This window comes from Notothenia coriiceps, unplaced genomic scaffold (genome assembly GCF_000735185.1).
Source record: "Notothenia coriiceps isolate Sejong01 unplaced genomic scaffold, NC01 NC01_scaffold00000490, whole genome shotgun sequence".
In the NCBI taxonomy this organism is placed as follows: Eukaryota; Metazoa; Chordata; class Actinopteri; order Perciformes; family Nototheniidae; genus Notothenia; species Notothenia coriiceps.
This window is the reverse complement of record NW_011333191.1, coordinates 212,358-235,782: the sequence shown is the minus strand read 5'-3', so window position 1 is coordinate 235,782 and position 23,425 is coordinate 212,358. Positions and strand designations below refer to the sequence as shown.

General features: G+C 39.5%; 1 protein-coding gene across 5 annotated transcripts in view; it reads right to left on the bottom strand.

Moving 5' to 3' along the window:
* The window catches only part of dnm1a (dynamin 1a), a 61,795-nt gene that overhangs the window by 29,211 nt on the left and 9,159 nt on the right, over window positions 1-23,425 (bottom strand). For 3 of the 5 annotated variants that reach the window (XM_010780631.1, XM_010780624.1, XM_010780638.1), the window contains exons 2-16: window positions 18,972-19,045; window positions 17,831-17,980; window positions 16,802-17,005; window positions 16,042-16,140; window positions 14,694-14,854; window positions 13,304-13,446; window positions 13,094-13,229; window positions 11,490-11,557; window positions 10,685-10,823; window positions 6,614-6,700; window positions 5,949-6,019; window positions 5,753-5,804; window positions 4,584-4,595; window positions 2,708-2,737; window positions 2,297-2,410 (exon numbers count right to left, since the gene is read on the bottom strand). In XM_010780631.1, the coding sequence (XP_010778933.1) occupies window positions 2,297-2,410; window positions 2,708-2,737; window positions 4,584-4,595; window positions 5,753-5,804; window positions 5,949-6,019; window positions 6,614-6,700; window positions 10,685-10,823; window positions 11,490-11,557; window positions 13,094-13,229; window positions 13,304-13,446; window positions 14,694-14,854; window positions 16,042-16,140; window positions 16,802-17,005; window positions 17,831-17,980; window positions 18,972-19,045 (1,540 nt within the window). The remainder of the gene's footprint in view (window positions 1-2,296; window positions 2,411-2,707; window positions 2,738-4,583; window positions 4,596-5,752; window positions 5,805-5,948; window positions 6,020-6,613; window positions 6,701-10,684; window positions 10,824-11,489; window positions 11,558-13,093; window positions 13,230-13,303; window positions 13,447-14,693; window positions 14,855-16,041; window positions 16,141-16,801; window positions 17,006-17,830; window positions 17,981-18,971; window positions 19,046-23,425) is intronic. The other 2 variants (XM_010780651.1, XM_010780645.1) reach the window with 1 other exon arrangement.

The following is a 23,425-nucleotide window of genomic DNA, read 5'->3' as shown; positions in this document are numbered from 1 at the left end:
CACACACACACACACACACACACACACACACACACACACACACACACACACACACACACACACACACACACACACACACACACACACACACACCCTATGGCAGACATTTTCCTGGTAGGTGTGTTGGAAGCAGCAGTCTGAAGTTTCCCCCCAGGATGTTTACAGCTGGGATCACCAGGCGAGTCTGGCTTTCTGGCAGCTTTACAGCAGAGGCAGGGAAGCCCGGGCAGACACGTGCAGACACGTGCACACACACACACACACACACACACACACACACACACACACACTAACCAAAATATCCTGGCACCAACAGTTGGGTTGAAAGTTATTATTAGTGTCTAGGGGTTGTGTGTTTGTGCGTGTGTGTGTCAGTATATGTGTGTGTTTGTGCGTGTGTGTGTGTGCCAGTGTGTGTGTGTGTGTGTGTGTGTGTGTGTGTGTGTGTGTGTGTGTGTGTGTGCGTGCGTGTGTGTATTTTACCAGGCTGCAGCAGGGGTTTTCCCCATGACGAGAGGCAGTCAATAAAATGTTGCTGCACTTTTGCAAAAGCTTTTTTTCTCATACCTTTTTTTTCACAATTTAAACATAAAACAGTTTCCAGCATTTTATCAACTGTGTGTATTTTGGCGAGTATCTGTCCAGGTGCACATGTGAGTGAATGCTCTCAGGGGTACTTTAACCTCTAGTGTGTGTGTGCTTGTGTGACCAGACTATTTCGAAATGTTCAGCTTGGATAGAAAAAAAAATACAAAATGGAAAGGTTTTTTTTTTATTCATCAACCTTTGCACTGAGCTTTTACACCGGCACCATGTGTTGGTTTTGGGTCTCCCTGCATGTTCAAATAAATATACAGTACAAGAAGCGAGGGAGAGAGGTGGAGACAGAGAAGGAGAGGGTGACAAGGAAAGAGTGAGACAGAAAGTTAGTGAAGGAGGGGTGAAGAAGTATTTCCTAAATCTTTGAGGATGTATGAGGGGGCAATGGGAAGTTAGGGGAGGAAAGAGGTATGAAGGGAGGATATAAAGAAAAACGTCCACCGCAGACCTTTCTCCTCCCCCCTGTCTCCCCTCCATGCTCTTAATTCCATCTCTCGTACTTTCTCTCACTTCACATGGTCCTTGTTACTTCTGCTGCTAACAAGAGACACTCCTCCCTCCTCCCCCTTTTCCTCCCCTACAATCCAGTCCCTCGCTCACTTTGTGTGCCCTTCTTTGAAATAAAGTAAGTTTATTAAAAGCAGCTTGTGTGTGTGTGTGTGTGTGTGTGTGTGTGTGTGTGTGTGTGTGTGTGTGTGTGTGTGTGTGTGTGTGTGTGTGTGTGTGTGTAATTGGGAACAGGGCAGGGGGCTCTGGTATGCACATGTGTGTGCCAGCTTCGGTGTCTGACATGCTGGGGGGTCCTGACTCTTTGTAAAAGGCCTTCTAAATCACCACACGCACACGCACACGCGCGCACACACACACACACACACACACACACACACACACACACACACACACACACACACACACACACACACACACACACACACACACACACACACACACACACACACACACACACACACACATGTTAGCGAGCAGAGCGGCTGTGGCTAAGGCCTGGAGACAGTGAGACTGTGGCTAGCTCCTAATAGTTCTGCAAAGCATCATGGGACACCGCTCTGACCAGTTGATCCAGTACTAAAAAGCACGCCGGGTCAAAACATCTCAGTTTGCAAAGGAGCCGGACCAACCACCGTTTTTTTGCCAGCTTAGTGAGCTGGAATACAGTTTGAATAAAAAAGAGGATATAATCTCTCTGATGGAAAGTCGTTCAACTGAAATATGTCTCCTGGTATTGTCATTTTGGAGGAAAATATATTGGTCTGGTGTTAAACAGCATACTTTTGATGGTGTTCAGACAGAGGGGAAGATATCTTATCCCGTGCATAAGTAAATGGAGCTTCTTAACAATCAGATGTATAACTGAATAATTGTAAATACAGCTTGGGTTGTTTTTCCAAACATGCTTTTTTTCTACTTTTAGCATGACCCTGAATTCAACAATTTGAACTACTTTTTAAATAGGCTCGCTTTTACATGGGCATATGCATGAGCCAAACAAAGCTTACTGCTACCTACATAATAATATATCACAATACAGCAACACGTCTTTCTTTTCGGACCACTTGCAATTTGTTGAGTTGATTTGAATGCAATCAAAAAGGCTTTAAGTGTCCTCATACAGATGTGTACAGGTGTAATCTTATTATTTGTGTTTACATGAGATTGTGTGTGAACAGCTTCTCACCTCATCGTCTTTGTACCAGGACATGGACTCTGCGGTGAGGACGAACCAGTACTCCTTGGCTCCTCCCTTCATGATCCCAATGTTGTTGATGGTCAGCCAACCCTTCCTGATCACCTGAGACACACAGGCAAGCAGAGAAAGCGAAATGATTATTCATAACATACTAAAGGCAAAACACCCAATCTGTCAGTCTGTGCTGGTAACACACATATGCACATCACATGTATGCTCAGCACAGTAAAATGTAATGTCGCTGCTTCTAGTGGAGATAGGAAGTGACAACAACACTAAGGAGACACTCACCTACTTGATTAAACACACTCCTCACACTCTTTTTCTTTCTCCTAGTTCATTCTCTCCACCAAAAGGAAACTATAGACACATACAGTACATGGTGTGCGTGTTATTTACCTTGAACCGATCGCTAACTCCTCTCTCCGGCTGAATGAGAATGTGGAGAGAACGCCAACGCAGGGCATTTGTTAAAGGCCAAGTACACAATGTTGTTCAGGTACCAGCACATAACAGCTGGCAAAGGGACAGCAAGCAGGGCAGGGGGAGTGAGGAGGCTACAACAAGAATGGCCAATTTCAAACCTTTTTGAGGCCATGCAATGAAATGCAGGAGCCGGACTGATTTATACAGTATGTGCTTTTTGAGGAGAAGTCATGGAGTGATCAAGCTTAACTGACAAAAATGCACTTCCCTTTCATTTCAACCTTCATTTCCTCTGATGTTTAATTTCCTCTAAAGTGAGCCTAGTGTCTAAGCTGTAGAAAGAGTCACGGATCTGATATTTTATTGAAGAAGTGGCTTAGAGAGTTAAATAATCTAATAAGAGACAAAAAGGGCATCCAGAAAAGTCAAATATCCAAGTCCAAGGAGGTTTTTAAAGTAACGCCTGCACACACGACTTCAAGCCATGGATTAAGTTAAAGAGACACCAGGCACTTTTTTTATTGACGGACAAAATATAAACCCATTTGTCACAGAGGGCTCTACATACAACACTCTTTATCCTTAAACGTTCAAATTTGGGTAAGGAAAAACTTAATAAAAAACTAAAAACTACAATAAAAAATCCTTTAAATGCATGCCAGCTAATCTCAGCAGCATTTCTTTTTTTTTTATATTTTCATTAATCAGAATATTTTTTTTATCTAAAGATTTGTTTTGGATCTGGACTAAGTTTTAAAATAAAGTTATATTTAGTAATCCAAGAGGTCAGGAGGGTGTTAAATCAAGAGAACAGAAGCTGTAGGGCTAACTATATCCATCTGTAAACAGGAAGTAAAGATCACCACTTTGTTTACAATGTGCCCCTGACCTTTGACCCCGATCTGGGAGGTTGTTATTAAAATTGACATCTATGGAGGTGACATATGTCTAACACACTGCAGTGAATCGGGGACAGACAGCAGGGAATAAGAGGGAGAAAGTCTAGTGACCTGTTAATAAAACATTTTGATAACTCTCTCCAAGGAAAGAAAATCTATTCCGTCTCCACTCTAATCCTCTTTGAGATTCAAGAACACACAAGTAAATGTCTCTTTTTATGACTGTTTACCCCTGAGCTCTGTTCAGAGCGTTCAAATCTTTATAGCATTCGTCCGTTTACAGCTCATGTATTTATTTATTTATTTGAACAATAAGCAGTATTTTATTCCACTTGAGCGTATTTGATTTTACATTCTTATTTAGGTTTATAGCTTATCTTATTCTATTTGACATTCATACATTTGACTTTTTCTGCTTTTATTTGCACATTGGTCATTGGTCTTTGAATCAAGTTCAAATCACTGGTGTTGGGTGTATTTTCACCACCAGAGCTAACCTGCCTCAGGGTTAAAGCAATGACTAGCTTCTCCAAACCGAGACTCAACCCAGCGTAAAGAAGCCCTGTAGGATAATAAAGTACATTTTGTAGTTTAAGTGTGTGTATTTGTGTAAGTGACACATCTGAGAAAGAAGGAAAGGGCAGCAGCCAAGCATCCCCCACCTCAGCCACCTGCCCGTCTACTGGTAGTTAGCATGAAGCTCATTTCACAAACAGTCAGGAATCCACTATCAGCTCAAATCCATCACACATAAGAGACACACACATTTAAACATATAAAGACACATGTAACATACGTATGCAGAGCGTAAAGACTGAAGCACAGACGCATGAAAGCATAACCGCATACATGCACAGATACACGCACACGCACACACACACACACACACACACACACACACACACACACACACACACACACACACACACACACACACACACACTACTCACCATGATCTCATCCTGAAGCAGAAACACCACAGGGAGGAAGATAAAGAGGACGAGACACAGACAAAGAAGAAATCACTCAAAGGAAACAGGCAACAGAATATAAACACCAGAACACCAAGGACTGACGAGAATGATATTAAAATGTAGGAAAAATAGAAGAACTATGTGCAAAAGCAGAATGTAAATCATGCAACGTGTGTTTATTTTTACCTCATATGTATATTATGTGTGTAGTCATTGACCGGTTAATGTCAATGTGTTATTTGATCCGAAGTGTGTGGCCTTGCCTGTATTTTCTCTTTTTATTTTAGACGTTTCTTGGCATCACCCTATATGAAAATATAGCAACCAGGTGCTAGATCGCAAGCACCTATCCCAAAGGAAGCTAAGAAAACGGCAGGCACAGCTAAAATGTAGCAAGACATCTGGAGTTGGCCTTCACCTGTTGTCGATCACCGTAACCCTTGTCGAGCCGAGAATGAGGACCACTGTCGAATTGTGTGTTTATAAACCACATTTAACAAATCCTATTTATTGTGCTCATTTTGTTTAAAGTAAGCCCATGAAAAACGAAACCATCAGGTACTTAAACAATTAGTTATTTCTTGTTTCATGACATTGTCACCATTATTTAAAAAAAGAATTCACATGACCTATGCACTTACTAAAATGAAAAAAACAGTCATACTAATATAATACATGTTTGTTCATTTAATGCAGTTCAAGATCCAGATGGAGATTTTGACAGGATTTTGTAACATTGCCAGTATGTGTGTGTTTTTAATTAATATGATTGTTTGGATTATCCTTGATTTCCACCGAAGGGACATAATGTTTCATATTGGACGACTGCTGTACATTAGTGTGTAATATGCACACACACTGTACAGGACTGCATTATGTAAGACGTGGACTGTTGCCCATGGTAATAAGATACTGTATAGCCGTGCTACATTTAGCATGGACAAAACAGAGAGCTGAGTGCTAACAGAATAAAGCCTCAGGGAAAGACTGTATGAAGTTCAGATGTTACGTTGCTGGCCAACAGACGAAACACACTCCAGAGGTCAGCCTGTTTCTATGGCTGTACTCTAGTAAAACCTGTAAAAGTCTCATAAAACTGGCAGTATTTGATGGCGATGATAGTGTGTTTAGTGTGATCAAAGTACCTGGTTACCAGCGGCCTTCTTCTTGTTGATTTGGTTGATCCTCTGCTGAGCACTACACAAAAAAATAAAAATCAGATAGGATTATGGTATTAAACTGCTAAATCTCTAAGCACTAATCACCGCAGTGACTGTGGATCGTTATATATATAAATATATATTTCTCTATAATGGAGAAGAAGAAAAGAGAGAAACTCACTTTGCAAATCCGATGAAGTCCTCGTGATTGGTGTTCATGTACGACAACTCAATGTCTATCAACAGCAGCACCTGAACGCAGAGAAAGTGGCTTTATTTTTAAAATGTTGCTAAAGCTTGAAAAGTACACAATTATAATTATTAAAACAAGATTAATATATATGATAGATCACTAAATGTCCACTTATTGATCTCCTAAGGATCAATTCATAGCTTCGCAAATGTTGTTTTTATGTTCATTTGGTGTGCAAGGATGACTTTCAACCTGTCATGAGTGTTGTTGTAATGCTATCATTTAAAACAGAAACTACCAAAATGTTACCCAAGTCAAAGTAACCTTATTCAACACATTCTATCTATCTTTAAATTGATTCTTGTGGCATATGTAAGATAAGATAAGATATTACTTTATTGATCCCAATTTGGGGAATGTTTGTGTTGCAGCAGCGTAAAAATGTTTGTCAAAAAGTAGACAATCCCAGTGAAAACTACTACAGTACCTTTTTTTAATCACCTACTTAGTAAAGATTCAAAACATACTGAGATAATTGAACACAACGTTCCCAATGAAGTTACAAATGACAATGTTTGCCTGACAGTTAGACAATTTAAAAATTATTAATACAATTAACTTGGTCCGTACTCATCATTTCTGTTGTGTGTTACCTGGGTCTTAGTGCGGCTTTCTCTGTCCCTGATGTGCTGGGTTACGATTCTCTCCATCTCCTCTCGCAACATGGGATACTGAGCCAGCTGTGAGCACAGAGCAAAGTGTGTAGGTAGTAAAAACAAACACACAACCTTCAGTACACCACTATATTCTCACCTCAGTGAACCACAACACTCAGTTCCACCAATACAACTAAATAAGTAACAGAAACATAATAGAACAGGTGATGTTTTAAACAGGGTTATCCCAGACGGAGCTCTAGTCTGGGACCAGTGGGTGGATTTGCGTTAAGAATAAATGTTATGATCCAAACTTACATTTGTTACCATTATGCAACAAATGTAGAAGAATAGTGAGAATAGTGCAAAGTCTGTGATATTACCACACAAACGGAATAAACAATGTTTCTGGCAGAAAAGCTTCCTTTTCCCAGCACACTGCGGGTCTTTTTTTCCATGAGCTCATTGCAAACCCACGAACGCAGACGCTGGTGGGCCTCCAATGAGACACAAAACACTTTTGGAGAAGTGTGAAGAAAAAAGGAAAAATAAGAAAAACAAAATCACAGCGCCAGAAAGAAAGAGAGTAGTACGCTGCAAGTTACAATGCATCTTTCATGTCTGTCAGATGGTTGCGTTGTTGAGTGATGGATATGGACTTCTTTCTGGTTCTAAAGCAGATTTACTGCTTCCTGGATTGGATCCAATTACAAAGCAGACGACATCCATGATGAATAGATGCTTTATAACAGTGTCAATCATCGTGCCATTCAACTCTTTGTGTCCCCGCGTCTGCTGATATGCGAGGCACTTGCAAGAAATGTGATGTACAGTTTAATGTGTCACTTGTATGCGTCAGAGAACAGCAGCATAGCCTGAGGAAGAGCTGCTTTCGCTACTAATCCAGGCTCAGAAAACACTGGCAAGATAGCAATAAATATTATAGTTTTTAATTGTTTTATCATGTGTCTTTTTTGAAAGAAAGGTAAATATGTTATAGAATCAAGCAATAAAACGTGTATTGTCACATTGTTATTTGCTGGAAATATGTTGAAATAGAATTGAAAAATAACACAAAACCAATAAATTGTTGATGTTTTCAATCAATTGAAAGTGACATAATTTGTGCCACTGGAAAGGTGCATTGCAACTTGAAGATAGACAAAGGCTGAGGTGTTCAGGGTCATAAAAACTGTCTAAAGAAATGTTTTTGTTTCACAAACAAGGCTGCAGGCAGAGGCACTCACAGTGATTCAGACTGACATGCAATGCAGGGGAGCAGGGAGGCAGGGATGGGAGAAAGGGGGATGGAGGAAGACTTCAAACTGACCCCTTTGTGATGTTCCCAACCACTGTCTACTATAAGACGGCATCTTTAAATACTGTTTGTCTCTGAAGGTGAAATTAAGTGTGACAGGGAAGAGAAACCCAAAGCAGGTCACGCTGGGTTTTGCAAGGAAGCAGCAGGTTCAAAGGGTTAGAGGACGACAGGATGGAGGACAACAGATACATATTAAGACCCTCCTTGGGTCAGTGAGCGGAACTACACAATCAGTCACTTTATTATTAACTCGTATTGAAGAGGAAAGGGAAAAAGGGTTTTTAGACATCATGATGTCAAATAAAAGTATTTATCATGCAAATTGAGAAGCAACAATTAGTTAACTTGTCATAAAAGGCCCAATAATTGCCAAGACAAAATAAAAAAGTTGCAATTGCGAACTAAATAGTAGCAAATCTGGAGTAAGGATAGACCGATTTCTGCTGGCTGAGGAATCTAGATATAGTGTTTCTGCTTTAATCTGTAAATATTAGACCTGCTCTGCAAATGCATAACCTACAGTAAATTCCAATGTTTTACAATTATTAATTATTCTGAACATATTAATTATAAATATAAGTATTGCCAGATTTTTTTTATCCCATACATTTACATTTAGCGCCATCATCAAGTCAAAATAACAATTTGTGTAATACTTTGGTTTTGCAAAACTAAGCTTTACTTTCATTAATGACTAAATAGAAAATGTTAGCATGCTTATGCTCTAAACTACGATGAAGAACTTGGTCAATGTAACAATAAAATGTAATGTGTTTAAACATCGAATGAGCTTATATTAACATATAAACAAATACCCCCTGATTTCAATGCCCAGCCATCGGTCTACCCTTACATTTGATTAAAAGCAATAGCAAACGGTGGCTGGCTTCTCTTTGGCATTTTACCTTGTTACTACACTTTCGTATGGTGGAGGTGAGTTCGCTCACTACCATATCTATACACTTCAGTGTGGGCGCCTTCAGCTTTTGGATCTGCTTTTTCACTATGGCCTCAAAGGCCAGATCTGGGGTGAACAGCCCCGTCCTGTAGGGATAGGCAGGGGGCACGGGGGGAGGAGGAAAATAAATAGGAAAGAAAACAGAAAAAGGATGATAAAAAGGAGAAGTAAAAGCACCAAATGAAAAATGTGTAAGACGACTTAAAGGAATGGTCAGACGAAGAAAAAGTGGAGGCGTGGGACAAAAAAACAAAAGAGTGAAAACAGATGGCGAGGGAAAAGGATATTACACAAACGAGGAGGATGGGAATTGGAAATGGAAAAGAAGAAACAAGATAAAAAGACAAGGAGAGGTGTGAGGGTTGGGGGGGGGTAAACAGCACAGAAGAAGGAAAATGCAAGTGAGACATTTGGATTCCCCTGAAGTCATTCTAGTACAGGACAAAGCTGGAGTCTCTCTCTATCAACAGAGAAAGAAAAGGTGAAAGAAAGAAGAAGACATAGAGAGAGCTTCCAGTCTGCACAACTCCACCAGCCAGAAACTCAAAGCACCGCGAGACAGCAGCTGTGCACCCCCGACGGTCAGCCATAACACCCTGATCCCTCCTGGTGTGACCCTCTGCTCCATCCATCACCCCTCCTTCAAACCTCTGACTTCCAGTGGGAGCCTAACATTTGTTTTCCCAGGGCCTCAAGGTTGTTTCAGTCCAACCGCTGTAAAAATTGTTTGGTCACAGTGGATCAATTTGGACAAAGACTACTGCCTTTTCTCCTGGCCACACTCACAAGGGTCTGTTTCTGAGAGTGCGGCCCCAGAGGCCTGGGAAGGAGTTCAAAACTAAAGTCATGGCTCCCGTCTGCTGCAGGTGCACGGCTGCAGCCTCACTCACAAGGAAGTTTGGGCGCTGAAGTCATCCAATATGGCTGCCAGGTACTTTAAATCATGATAAAATGTGAATACCATTGTATTTATTTAAGAGTATTTTAGTCCAGCACTTTGAAAACTACTTTGGTAAATCTACAATCTATTCTATTTGAAATCATTACTTAGTGCATATAATCTTTAGCAGGAGGTTTAAAGAAAAGTGTCCAAATTCCACAATAGATTCCAGCTCTTAGTTTTGCACACAACATACTTATATGTGCAAATAAGATGAAAATAACTATATAGTAATATCTTGCGACAACAAGTTAATATCTTGTGTGCAGAAGAACTCCATAGGAAATACATGTAGTTCCTTCTAAGGGTTCAATTGAAATGGAAGTGGCATTAAAAAGGTAATGTTGCATCATGTTCTATTAGAAAAAGAAGACTGACTTAATGTATACAATCAGCAGAAACAGTGCACTATGAGAGCATATATAGTAGTCCTTAGTGTGGAATTGGGAAGCAGTGCAAAATCCTCCAGAAGACAGTGCCAAAACAACCAAACTGAGGTCACTAACATAAATGTGCATGAATACGATTCAAGCATTAATGGTAATATCATCTGTTCAAACTGGATTTTTTTGGAAGTAAAAGCGAAGCCTTTGAATCAAAGTCAACTCAAGTTTTGAGCTGAGTTTGCTCTGAAATTTAATATTTTATAGGCAGCCATATTTTGATAACCGCTCAGCCTCCACACTGGTTTTCCTCAGCACAGATTTCTACAACAGCCAGCGTTGTTCAGACAAACGCGTCCGAAGCGTACAGTAGGCACACAGGTTACAGGGAGTGAACAGCAGAGGGACTTTGCAGATGGGGGTTGAAGACAAAGAGTGCTATCCACTGTTTACTTTTATTGTTTACCTTCTTGGTACACTGCCTAACCGTATTGACTAGCTCAGAAATGACCATGTCCACACATTTGGTGCAAGGCTCTTTAATCTTCCCAATCTGCCTTTTCACAATGGTCTCAAAGGCCATGTCCGGGGTGAAGAGGCCAGTTCTGCCCGACAGATAGAGAACCAGCCACAGGGCCAAAAAAAAAGAGGAGGATGGTGGAGAAGAAGAAGAAGAAGAAAAAAGGAGGGAGGAGGGTTGGGTAAAAAGTGTTAATTTCAGATTGTTAATTGTGAAGAATCCCCCTCCATTTCTGAGCTTTCCCCAAATATAATCAGAGAGAAGAGTCAAAAAAGAGAGGCAAAAAACACAATTACAATTCAACATTTTCTAAAAAATATATTGCAATATCAATTCAATTCAAGAAATCTGTACTTAAAAATACTCTAAAATATAATATTATTTATTTGAACATTTTACACATTTACCCGCAAATCAGACATCTTCTCCTTCTCACTATCCTGTTACTATTTCAGAAAAACTATTTAAAATGCTTTTTTGGCACCAAATTAAGATGACGTTTTATATTTTTTATGGCATTTAGACAATACAGTTTATAGACTCACTCAAATAAAACAATAGTTTTCTGTTTATGCGCACGCCAAGTGTATCGATGCGGTTAGTATTCAACAACACGCAAGAATAAAGGTACTTGTGGTTGGATAGGAAAAGTCAGTTAAAAGCAGCTTGGCCAGCAGAAGTGACTGAGATAGAGAGAAAGAGAAAGAAAGGGAGGGAAGAGGGCGGAGGGTGAGGCAGAGGGGGGACGTGCCTGATTCCATGAATGTTCTTGATGGCGTAGCTGATCTCCTTGCGAAGCTCTTTCTCATCAAACTCCATCTGCAAAACAAATAGGGACAACAGGAAGGTTTGTTTATAATATTTCCGTTACTTCTCAATTCTTTTTTTTCAAACACCTTGTCCGCTGATAACAATTAACACGCTGAAAATGTAAGGAACTGGGGCTGAAATTGTTCAGCAAAATTCCTCACTAACATAACCACCATTATAACTAACACATCTCAAATGACATATCAATTGCAATAGATATTTTTCAATCAGTTAGGTGTTTCAGCCTTAACGAGTGGATAAGAACACATAAGCTTTACTATTTCTTAAGAAAAAATGTTCTAGCCGTTTTGCTTTTATTTTTTAGACAGCAAGACTGCAAACCTTTATCATGCTTACTCCTCCACAAATGTTGCTCATACTAAGATATAACAGCTGACCTTCTGTGTAGAAATCTGCTTCATATTTCATTTTTAAAGCACCTGACTTTAATTACTTCAGTAACTCATTCATTCCCTGTTTCCTCGATAAGGTATTTCCTTAAGAGCATTTATTCTAAAGATATAAATCCTAACTATTTTATGAGTCAAGCTTCTGGTTAGGAAGCAACCTGCTCTATTCTCACTGTGGGAAACCGACAGGCCATTTCTCTAAAGCCTCCGTCACAGAGGGTAAGAGTTATATCCTCAGAGGGAGGGTGAAGGAAGGGATGAATGAAACGAGGGAGAGAAAGGAGTTTGAACCGAGAAGGGGTGAGGTAAAATGCTTAGAGGAGGGATGATGTGAAAAGTGAGCAGAGAGGATGTGGGGGAGGGATACAATGTGGATGGATATGAAGACAGAGTGGGAGAAACAGAAGGTAGAATGTGATGTTGGAGGTGAAGTGAGAGTGAAGAGAGGACAATGGGAAAAGTAGCTGTTAAACTGAGAGGGGGGGGAACCCAGAATGAGAGACCTGAGGGAACCAGAGAGAACATGTGTTTCACGTAGGACATTTTTATATCCTCATTTTTATTATAAACTCTTAAAGATATAAAGAATTTTTTTCAGGCTCATTTCTGGTATTTCCTTCAGGTTTTTAAGCTGCACACACTGGCAGTTGTACACAGTTTGGACTCTCTTTACATGTTAAGTCACTGCGGATTATTTTTGGACTGTAGTATTAATAAAAAATGTAAAGTCCCCACAATTTCCTGAGCCCAAATATTTTACACCAATACGACAGAAGTTATCATTAAGTTTTAATTTTGTAACATATTTTAAATCACTTCACAAACGCGGATATTTAATAAAAAAATAAAGAAGCTAGTTATAAATGCAAGATTTCATTAATTTCCAACATTTCTTTTTATGTAATTGTCTTTTGAATTCTATTTCCATTATCAATTATTTTAATGATTCTTGAATCTTGGTTTCTTTTTTCTATTCCTTTTTTAACCATGTAAGGCAATTTGTCACTTCGTTTCAAAGCAGCTTTTTTTTCATGCACCACCAGAAACCAAAGCAAATTCCTTGTATGTGTAGCAATGAACTTAATTCTGATTCTGAAATCCTCCACCCAAAAAACGAAATCCGAAAAACACAGACCTTAACCAGTTCGAAGGGGAAGCGTTCGTGGAAGATGCGATTGATCCTGGCGCCTCCTGACAGCTCCGCGGTGTCGATCTGGTCCCCGGAGCCCTCGATACATTTATCAAAGTCAACAGAGAACTGCTGCACCATCCTGAGGAGAGGACAGAAATATTGTTCAGTCTTGTTTTCAGTTTTTATCTGATGTCTTCCTATGTGTGTACTCACTGCAGCAGAGCCTTGGTCTTGCGGGACGGGTCGTCAGGTCTGAAGTTCTTGTACTCCTCCACCTCCTTCTCTATGGACAGCAGCTGACTCTGCAGTTTGGCCCTCAGGGCCGGCAGGGTGTCCCGGATGTGGTTGGTCAGTTGCTGTGCAGGTCAAAGGTCAGAGTCAGAACCAGTGGTGGAAAGTAACTGAGTACATTCAGTAATGTGCTGCACAATTTTAAGGCACTTCAATTTTAGATATTTCCTTTTCATGTCACTATCTACATCTACGGCACCACATTTCTGAAGGCAATATTGTACAGTTTACTTGACTACTAGTACCTTAGTTACATTAAAGGTCCCCTATTATACTGTTTTTCATCAATACATTATAGGTCTCAGATATATACAAAACATGTCTCTGAAGTGTTTGGCTCGAAATACCAAACAGATCATTGCAGGATCCCATAATCCCCTCTGTTTCAGCCCTGTTTCAAAAGTGCTGAGTCTCTGTCTTTTACTTTAGATGAAAATAAAGAGCCCCTCCCCACGCCCCTCTGCGAGATATTTGGTTAAAAAGAACACAATAAGCGCTTTCACACCAAGTACTTTGCCGTACTTAGTTCCCAGTACTTAGTCCCCGGAGTTGGGGACTGGCTTCAGAGTAAATCGCCAGAACGCCGACACCTCCTCATCTCCACCGCTCCCATGTTTTTTTTTGTGTTGCCATAAGTTAGTCTCTCTCCGTTGGTACGCTGGGCTAATGCTAATGCTAATAATGCTAATGCCAGCAAATACAATGGCGGCTTCACAAAACTTTTCTGAGTTTTACGGGGCGTGGTTTGCAAATCGCCCAGCCAATCAGAAATTGGAACCTTTTCCTCCCGAGGAAACTAAAAAGGGGTGAAAAGGTTTGCAAAAGAAAGTTCTAGTTCCAGATCTTTTTGGTGTGAACGCAAAATCCCAGGAACTATCGGAACTGTTCCTGGGAAAAGTACTCCGGTGTGAAAGCGCCTAATGGTGCTCCAGGAGGAGATTCAGGTGATAAGTTGGGCGGGGTTTTTGGTGCTTGGTTTTTTTTTTGGCCAACAAAACATTATGACATCATAAAGTGGCCAAAATCTGATCATCTTATTTTCAGACAGGTTTTTATATACATGGATCAGGACAAAAAGTGAGAGAATCTTTTGTCCTGAAACTTCCAGAATCTCTTTCCACAGAGGGGACACATATTTATGTATAAAATATAGGAAAAGTTAATGTTGCATAATAGGTGACCTTTAAAATGACATTGCTTGAAAAAAAACAGACTCATAATTTGATGTACGATCTGTCATGATTCAGTATAGATTAGATGGACGTTGAATAATCTGTTGCTGACACTCTCACTCTGTTTGACTTTTACACACCTGATTGAGGGTCTTCTGCAGGAAGGGCGTTCCCATGCGGTCGGCCAGGTGTCTGTATCCGGGGTGGGAGAGAAAGAACTTCCTCTCGGCGGCCATAGCAGCATTGATGTCCTTCTTACCGTCTATGTCTTTCTGGCTCCTGTTCACCACCCCAATGTAACCTGGACACACAAGAGACATTTTACAATGCAGTCTGCAACGCTGAGAGATTTGCAAAAAAACAGATCCAACTCTTTTTATCACTTCCTGGAAATGTTGAGAGCAGACTGGAACAGATTCAATAGCTGCGGCCTGACTGGAAATTTAAATGGAAGATATTTCATATGTAGAAATTAAAGAGCCCGGCGCAATCCCAGTTTGCTCTAATGCGAGATTAAACTGCGTTGGATCAGTTAAACCAAAAATGAACAGCTCATCCAGAACCAAACCGCTTAAAACTGTGTTTAATAATCTTTTAAAAACATTTCGGAGGACATTGGATTCAAGAAAATAATAAATTGATGGTATGATTAGAGGATAGGAAGGAAGGGAGGATGGATAAATGTCTCTATGTGTGTGTCCAAGTTTTAAAGACAGAAAGAATAAAAAGTGAGAGGAGAGTTCACGCGGATCCTATTTCACCTCCAGTTAAGTTTTCTCATGCATCACTCGCTCAAAGGCTGTTTCATGCTCTATAACAAATGCAACTGTGAGCCAGCAGCCTTGTAAAATGTGAACATCCAGATTAGACAGAGAGAGACGGGGACCAAACGAAAGAGGGGGGGGGCATATAAAAAACAAAAGACATGGAAAATATTCCAAAGCACATGCCTGGGTCCTAACCAACTGCAAATGGAAAAGAAAAGTACCGCATCAGCACATAGCAATAAAGGGCAGCCCGCAAAACACACGCCAGCTCCTACATACACTGTTTTTCTCTTAACTGCTACTTTTTCCCTCTTCCACATTTCTCTCTCTGTCTTTTGATTTCTCACTCAGTAATGTTTTCATCATAACCTCCTCCTTACATCCATCTGCACTTTTTCTGTATTTTTTTAAGGGTTTTGAGCATTTTTTTTGTAGGCCTTCCTTACTACCACAAGAGGGAAACAGAGTGTTTTTTTGTGAGGGCCCTAAAAAGAGAAGAAAAAAGTGTGTGTGTGTGTGTGCGTGTGCGTGTGCGTGTGCGTGTGTGTGTGTGTGTGTGTGTCTAAATGAATGATTCAGTGGCTGAACGTTTATTTAATGAATATTTCTGTCTGAAACGGATCTGTGGGTAACAGAAGATGCCAAAAACAATCAATGGAATGAATTTGATTGGTCGGACTTTCAAAAAAAAGTTATGCGTGTGAAGTGTGTGTGCGCTCACCCCTCCTGAGTGGGAGATGCTTATTTTCCAGGATTTCCTTTGCGTCTGTCCCCTCGTCCATCAGGTCAAGCTTTGTGATCACACCAATGGTCCTCATACCTACACACACACACACACACACACACACACGCACGCACACACACACACACACACACACACACACACACACACACACACACACACACACAGCTCAATTACAGCAAACCAAATCTGAAATTGGATCTAAAAGTTAAACTGAAAATAATTGGTATGCTGTAAATGCATGATGTGCACCAATAGTTGTTTAAGCATTAGCATATTTACACATTTTCTTAAGATAATGAAAAGATATCACAAGATAGAAATACTTATGATACTAAGTACAAGCGAAGGTCCTGCACAATAGGTGTTATGTAAGAAGTGTTTCTGAAGCGTTGTTTTTGAATGAATATTCTTATGAAAATTTAGCTTTTCTATGAAAATGAAAAGTATTTTTTTCAATAAATGACATGTCATGATTACAAATTAAGACGGCATTGTATCACTACAGTGGACAAGTTGGACACTTTTTGTTTACTCTTATACTAATAAAAAGCATTTATTTGAAATAAACTTTATTTGTAAAACACAGAAAAACAGAAAAAAAACAGTTGTTTGCACATAGTGTAATCATGTGTGTGTGTGTGTGTGTGTGTGTGTGTGTGTGTGTGTGTGTGTGTGTGTGTGTGTGTGTGTGTGTGTGTGTGTGTGTGTGTGTGTGTGTGTGTGTGCATACACTCACCCTGAGGGTCGACCTCTTTGGCAATCTTTAAAGCGTCAGAATTGGCCAGATCAGAGTTGGCCGGGGAGACGGCCAGCATCAGGCAGTTGTCCTTGGTGACAAACTGCATCAGCATCTCTCTGATCTGCGCCTCGATGTCCGCAGGCTGGTCGCCCACCGGCACTTTGGTCATCCCCGGCAGGTCCACCAGGGTCAGGTTCAGCACTGTGAGGGGAGAAGAGAACCGGACGAAGATAAGAGAACTACAAGAGCTTCTTCAGATGCAGATTGTTGCCAAATAAAAAGCTTGGTGGTACATAAATGATTGATGATCACACATGCAAGACAAGTCAGCCCAAATCTGTGAAGAAATAGAGTTGTGTGGTCTTGCACATCATTGAATCCTTTCTGGCAGCAGGTTCATGGAGTTTTATAAAAGGTTTTTCAGATAGACTTTCCATTTACATTTTGATTTGTTATATTTGGGTGCTTTACCACCAGCAATTGTTTCCTCTAAAGATAATTATCTATTGTGGATCCTGAGTGCTGCTTGCAAGAAGGCCATGACCAGAATGTGGTTAAAACCAGGAAAACCTACTTTGGATGAGTGGGTTGACATGTTTTCACATTGACATGTTTATGATATTTTCAAGATGGAAAGGATAACCCTTGCTTTGAGATTGCTACAGGGAATTTTTTTGTCAAGTTGGGAAAAATGGATAATATATGTTACATCAATACGACCATCATTTGTCTAGAAGGGATTTTTGTTTTTAGTATTTTTTTCTATGCCCCCCTTGTTTGAATAAGTTGCAGGTACACCCCCATAGCCTTGTTCGTGTTTATGTTCATACAGTATGTTATAGCATGTTTGGAGGTCAGTGAGGCCTGCCTCTGTATTATCCGCAAATATGTATGTTTGATTTGTGATTTAACTGTTAACTACAGAAGGCTTACAGAGAATATTGCATTATCTATGACTGTATACATGTGAAAAGCTGAGTAAGAAAATAATTCAAAAAAAAAGAAATAGAGTTTTGCGTCTCTCACCATGAGGGGAGTAGACCCGCAGGTTGATGGGCACCGGGGAGATGCCCTTGTTGGCCCCTGTGATGCGGTCAGTCTCTGCCTCGATCTCCTGCCGCACCTCGTCAAAGTCTGTGAACTTTTTGCCCTTACAGTGGAGGAACTCAGCATATTCTGGAAGATATAGTCAAATAGGAGAAATCATTAAAAGTGTAATTGTAAAAAAGGAAAGGAGTGTTTGTGATTTCAGTGAGATTCAGTGAGAAAAACTCATTTTGATGCAAATTGCAGCAAATGGGACTGAGCTTTAGAATATGTTGCCTCTGTGAGCCTTGTCACAGTTTAAAATCTACTGGCAGACGATCATAAAGCAACCAAAAGGGTGTATTTATACAATGTGTATATTTTCTGATTTACTCTTTCTGAACAGGCTGACAGGATAAGCTTATTAGCGGACCTTGCAACAATCTAATGAAGTGTAACCATGGTAACAGGAGGATGTTGCATTACTCTTAAGTTTGTAGAAATAAATGAAGAGGAAAAGATGCCAAAGGAAGTTTATCCCTTGAGAAGTGTGGAGGAGGAAGGCTTTTTTAAGTCCTGAGGCAAGAGAGGTTTGTGAGAAGGTTTGCAACAGTCTGAACTAAAAGCTAAATGTTTCTAAAAGTGTTTTTCATTCAGGAAAAAAGGAATTAGTTTGCCATCCACATTTTCTAAAGTGTTTGTGAGTGGAGAAGGGGAAAGAGTTTTTTTTTTTGCTTAATGCCCACAATATGCTGTCTTTAACCAAACTCCCACATCATTTTAGAGAACAGAAGATACTGACACTATTCTTTTTTTTTTTCTCAATTACAATTTTTACAAAATAAAGGCTTCAAAATAACTCATTATCAACTCATGGATAGCATCCATCCCTATATTTTGAAAGCCAGTTTCTCTCTAGTAGTCAGACGATAAAGACAAGAACCCTAATAGGAGTTTACTTTAAAATAAAAGTTATTTCAAATATTTTATTTAGAAGACCCTTTTATTCTCAAACCGAGGAAGGAACAAGTTGTCTATGGCCCACCCAGGAAAATACAAACACATACCCATGTATACACGATGAACACATCACTGACAGAACAAAGGTCCCTCAGATGTATAATGGGTTAGATGTTTTTACCTGTGGGGGAGGTCATGAGCTGCAGAACCAAAGGACGACGAGTCACAATGCCAGAACCACGGGGGAGGAAATCCCTGTAACACAGACAGAGGGGAAGATAGTCCATTAAACAAAGAACAATACAAGAGACAACAATATGACTCACAACATGTCAGAAACTCAGCGGAACATGAGTCAGTGATAATGAATCAGCATCGTGAGGAAATGTGAGCAAAGTGCAGACCAGAAGTAAGTGTAAATGCGTGTTTGTGTGTGCAGCAGTGCAATGTAAATAACAACAAACACTCACACAACAGCTCTGGTCCAAACAGACTTAATGTCCTTTTTGGTGTTCTGCTATTTCATTGTACATCTAAACCAGAACGATAAAAAAAGAAAAGGGGGCTATAACAAGGGGCTGTAAGAGACATATACTGTAGTTTTCCATCTTATATTGTCAGCATGAGAGTATTTTAAAGTTTCTTTGAAATAAAACATACTTTGTTATCTGAGTGCCATGTCCACGAAATAGATGAGGCCTCTGTTTGGACCTGAAGCAAAGCCTGAGGCAGTTGGGATACATGAGTCATGAGCTGAACTGCTTTTGCTCTAAATGTGACCTAAACCAGAGAAAGGCTCTACTATTATTTGATGTTATTAGATCATTCTCTCTGAGTGTATATTGTAAATAAGTGTTAGTAATAATACATACATTGTACTCTAGCGTTAAAGGAATGTTTTGGTAAATGCTAAGAGTGACAGGAGAAGATCAAATTGTATGAAGCTGGAACCATAAGTGAGTTAGCTTAGCATAACCACCGTATACCAACTACTAGTAACACCAATTATACATACATTTTACAGTTATACCTGAAACGTTCCATTCAACTCTGCTGTCCGACTACCCTAACTGTACATTTCTGGTGTTTATTTATTCATACTTTGAGAGGGATCAACATACTGTATAAATAACATGTGAGTCTATTGGCAGTGATCAAATCAAAAATAGACTATAAAATCATTCAAATTCAAACAAGTCAAATGCTCAAGGTGACACAAGATTGCTTAAAGCCATCAAAGTTAACATTTCTGTGAGTGTTTTAATCACAAGTTCTGCAGATGAGTCTTTCCTAATCCTTTCCCACCTGCGCTTTGTTGGAAAGGGAAATTATGAAAAGACATCATAGCTAATGTTTGCCAATCCTCTACAGCTGCTACACTGAACAACACAGCAGCCATGAGTTTCATTATGATGTCAGTGATTGTTGTTATAAAGAGGCTTGATACAACAAAGGAAACTCTGATGTGTGTGTGTCCATCTGCTGCTCTACCTGCCTGCCAGTGTAAGTAAGATTGTGTGTATTTGGACACCCTTTAGAGAAGACAGATGGCTCTAACTGCAGGTCTTCTTCTCACTTTACTCCTTCTCATCCTCCCCTCAGAATGCCATCACAAAGATGCTCCAAAAAGAGAGGAGAAGCCACCGACAGAATCCGTTTTTCACACAAACACACACTGCTACAGTATGGGAAAGATTGTCTCTCTCTGTTTACTCATCTTTTACCTCATCCTTTACCTCCCCACCCCCCGCTACAGTGAAGTGAAGATGAAAACACTCACACTTACATGACTGCCAAAAGCTCAGAGACAACCCACCTGCCCTACCCACAGATACACAGGAGAAGAATAAAAGAACAAATACAAAAGGAGTAAACTGGTAAGTAAACTAAACTGATATTAATGATTTGTTGCTACAGGGAGAGAGAGGACAGACGACATAGTGAATTTAAGGTCAAAACAACAAGCACTTACCTTTAAGTGCACACAGTACAGAAACAACATTTACCCACTTTATCCATCTATAATATTGTAAATTATTCATACCATGACAACATAAACAGATATTTTGCCAATGTATTATAGTTTAGGTTATCATTTAATATATATGGGGGTATTTCTTCTTTTTTTTTTTAAATGAATGTGGTGAACTACATTGATTTGTGAAATTTGAATTAATCAGATAAAACAAAAATGCACACTGCCTGGTTATTTGACCCATTAACAGTTTCTTAAAGGATTTTGAATAGTCAATACTGTGGGTCGGGGGAGGTCACAGAAACGCTGAGCATCACCTTTAGAGAGTCGTAGCCGAGCCCCAATCAGATTCATTTCATTGATTTATTTTAGCGTCTTGTGTTACCCACAGATCAGTGTCAAACGGAGATATGTTTCGGAATAAACCTTCAGCGACTAATAAATCATTAATTCACTCATAGTTTGTCACACACACACACACACACACACACACACACACACACACACACACACACACACACACACACACACACACACACACACACACACACACACACACACACACACACACACACACACACACACACACGCTGGCTTGGAGTAGTGACTCATAACTTCTTCGTTTCAGACTGTACTTATTCAGTGATGTACAAACAACACCCACATAGTGTGTGAACATCACATGACCTTTTCTCTCAGTGCTTCACTTTTCATCAGTACAATGAGGCTCCATGTGCAAAAGAAATGTTCCATACATGTTTAATAAAAATGCTGAAGTCATGTCAGCACAGTCATGAATGGCAAAATCTACCATTTCTAATTTCTTTTAAATGCATAAATAAATATAATATATCACACCATTTCCAGATTGGTTGGATGTTCTTGTGTTTTTTTTATGCTGTGACTTGCTTTAAAAGAAAACAAGGGAATGGCCAATATGGGAGTGAGATGTGAAATCTAATGTTTCAAAATGAAGCAACACAAACTCAACAAGCTGTATTGTTGGTCAGAATCAGAATCAGAAACAGGTTTATTGCCAGGTAGGATAACATACGAGGAATTTGACTTGATGTCATGGTGCATACATCAAATATAAAACAAAGAATCTCCATATAAAGCAAAAAATCTTTAAGGACACTGTAATAAAATATAGTTAAATAGCAATAAAATAAAGCAGTAATTTATAGCTAAATGGAATGCAATGAGTTATAGAATATAAAATATGAAATAAGAATACGTGCAGTAAGCAGTATTTGAACATTGTGTGCACATAGAGTCTATGNTAAACCACCAAATCCCAGCGCATTGCGGCTAAACCATTCAATATCGAGCTGAGGATCTTGCCGCTACGTCTGTTCTGGGCTTTCGTTTATCACCGATCTGTATTTTTGTCATACACAACATTCCTTCTATTTACCATTTTAATTGCCATTAAGTATTTTCGGAGGGGCCTTCTAACATGTTTTTAAATGATAACTCACGGTTTCTAGTTGAGAGAAGCTGTTGCCTTGGCAACTCAATTCGCACAACGCCGTCCGTTAATTCCACAATCCAACACCTATGGATCCAGCCGCATATAGATAGAATCTATTCATCTATCTTATCTATCTATTCTATCTTCTATCTATCTCTAGATAATTCTATCTAATTGGCCGCTGCCATGATCCACACGGCTGGATTAACATCGATTTAATACATTTAATGTAGCCTTTGTTTTCTGCTAAAAGAGGGTGTTGGACCAGCTGGGGAAACAAGAACCCACTTGCCGTAATCGAGTGTGACTATTACAAAATTAAATCTTTAGTCGGGGTAGCATTTTGCTGCATTCCGGTTATTTTCTCCACTGTTAACATTGGCGTTAACAATACCGTGTAGCTGTCACGTTTGAAGGGACGAAATCGTGACATCTTCACGTCTCCCAGCATGGTAAATCGTCACATGTTCACGTCTTGCCGTGATACCGGGTTGGTTTTATCACACGGGTATCGTTTTGAGACAGAGGGGTCAAAGACATAAATAAAGTGAGAAGGTATACACTCTGCATTTCAGAGGCAAGTCAGTGACCTACAATTCAAGTTTTATTGTTCCTTTTAAAACACTATATTAGACTATTTACCAAAATAACAAACATTTTACCCATCTCTACGGATCATTAAATCACTGGTTCTGTGTTTTAATTTATAAAAACATTGTACTTTAGAACTTCTATTGATAACATTAGGCGACTAATTCTTAATTATGTGTCCAAGCACTGTAGAAAAAAATCACATTTTAGAGAAAAATGCCACATTTACATAAAAGGTGGAAAGGGAATGTTAATTAAATGCAATTTTCCTTTTTAAATGCATAAACATTGAGTTATTTAATACGTATAATATATTGCCAAATGAACCAAACCCTATTAAAAGTCACATTGAAGTTGATTTTAGGGCATAATAGCTGTATATTATGCTATTTTGGAGATTTGTATCCACCAGAGACACTACAATATTCTTTTGAAGTTCAATTATCTTAATCTGCCATTCAATTAATTCTTAAAAATGCATTTTTTATGGAATAAATATACAGAAGTGTCCACTAGGGGGCAGTGTTTCCTCATACAACATGGTGATAAAAAGCAGAACACCATTCACCCATAATTCACGGGGATAAATGTGTGT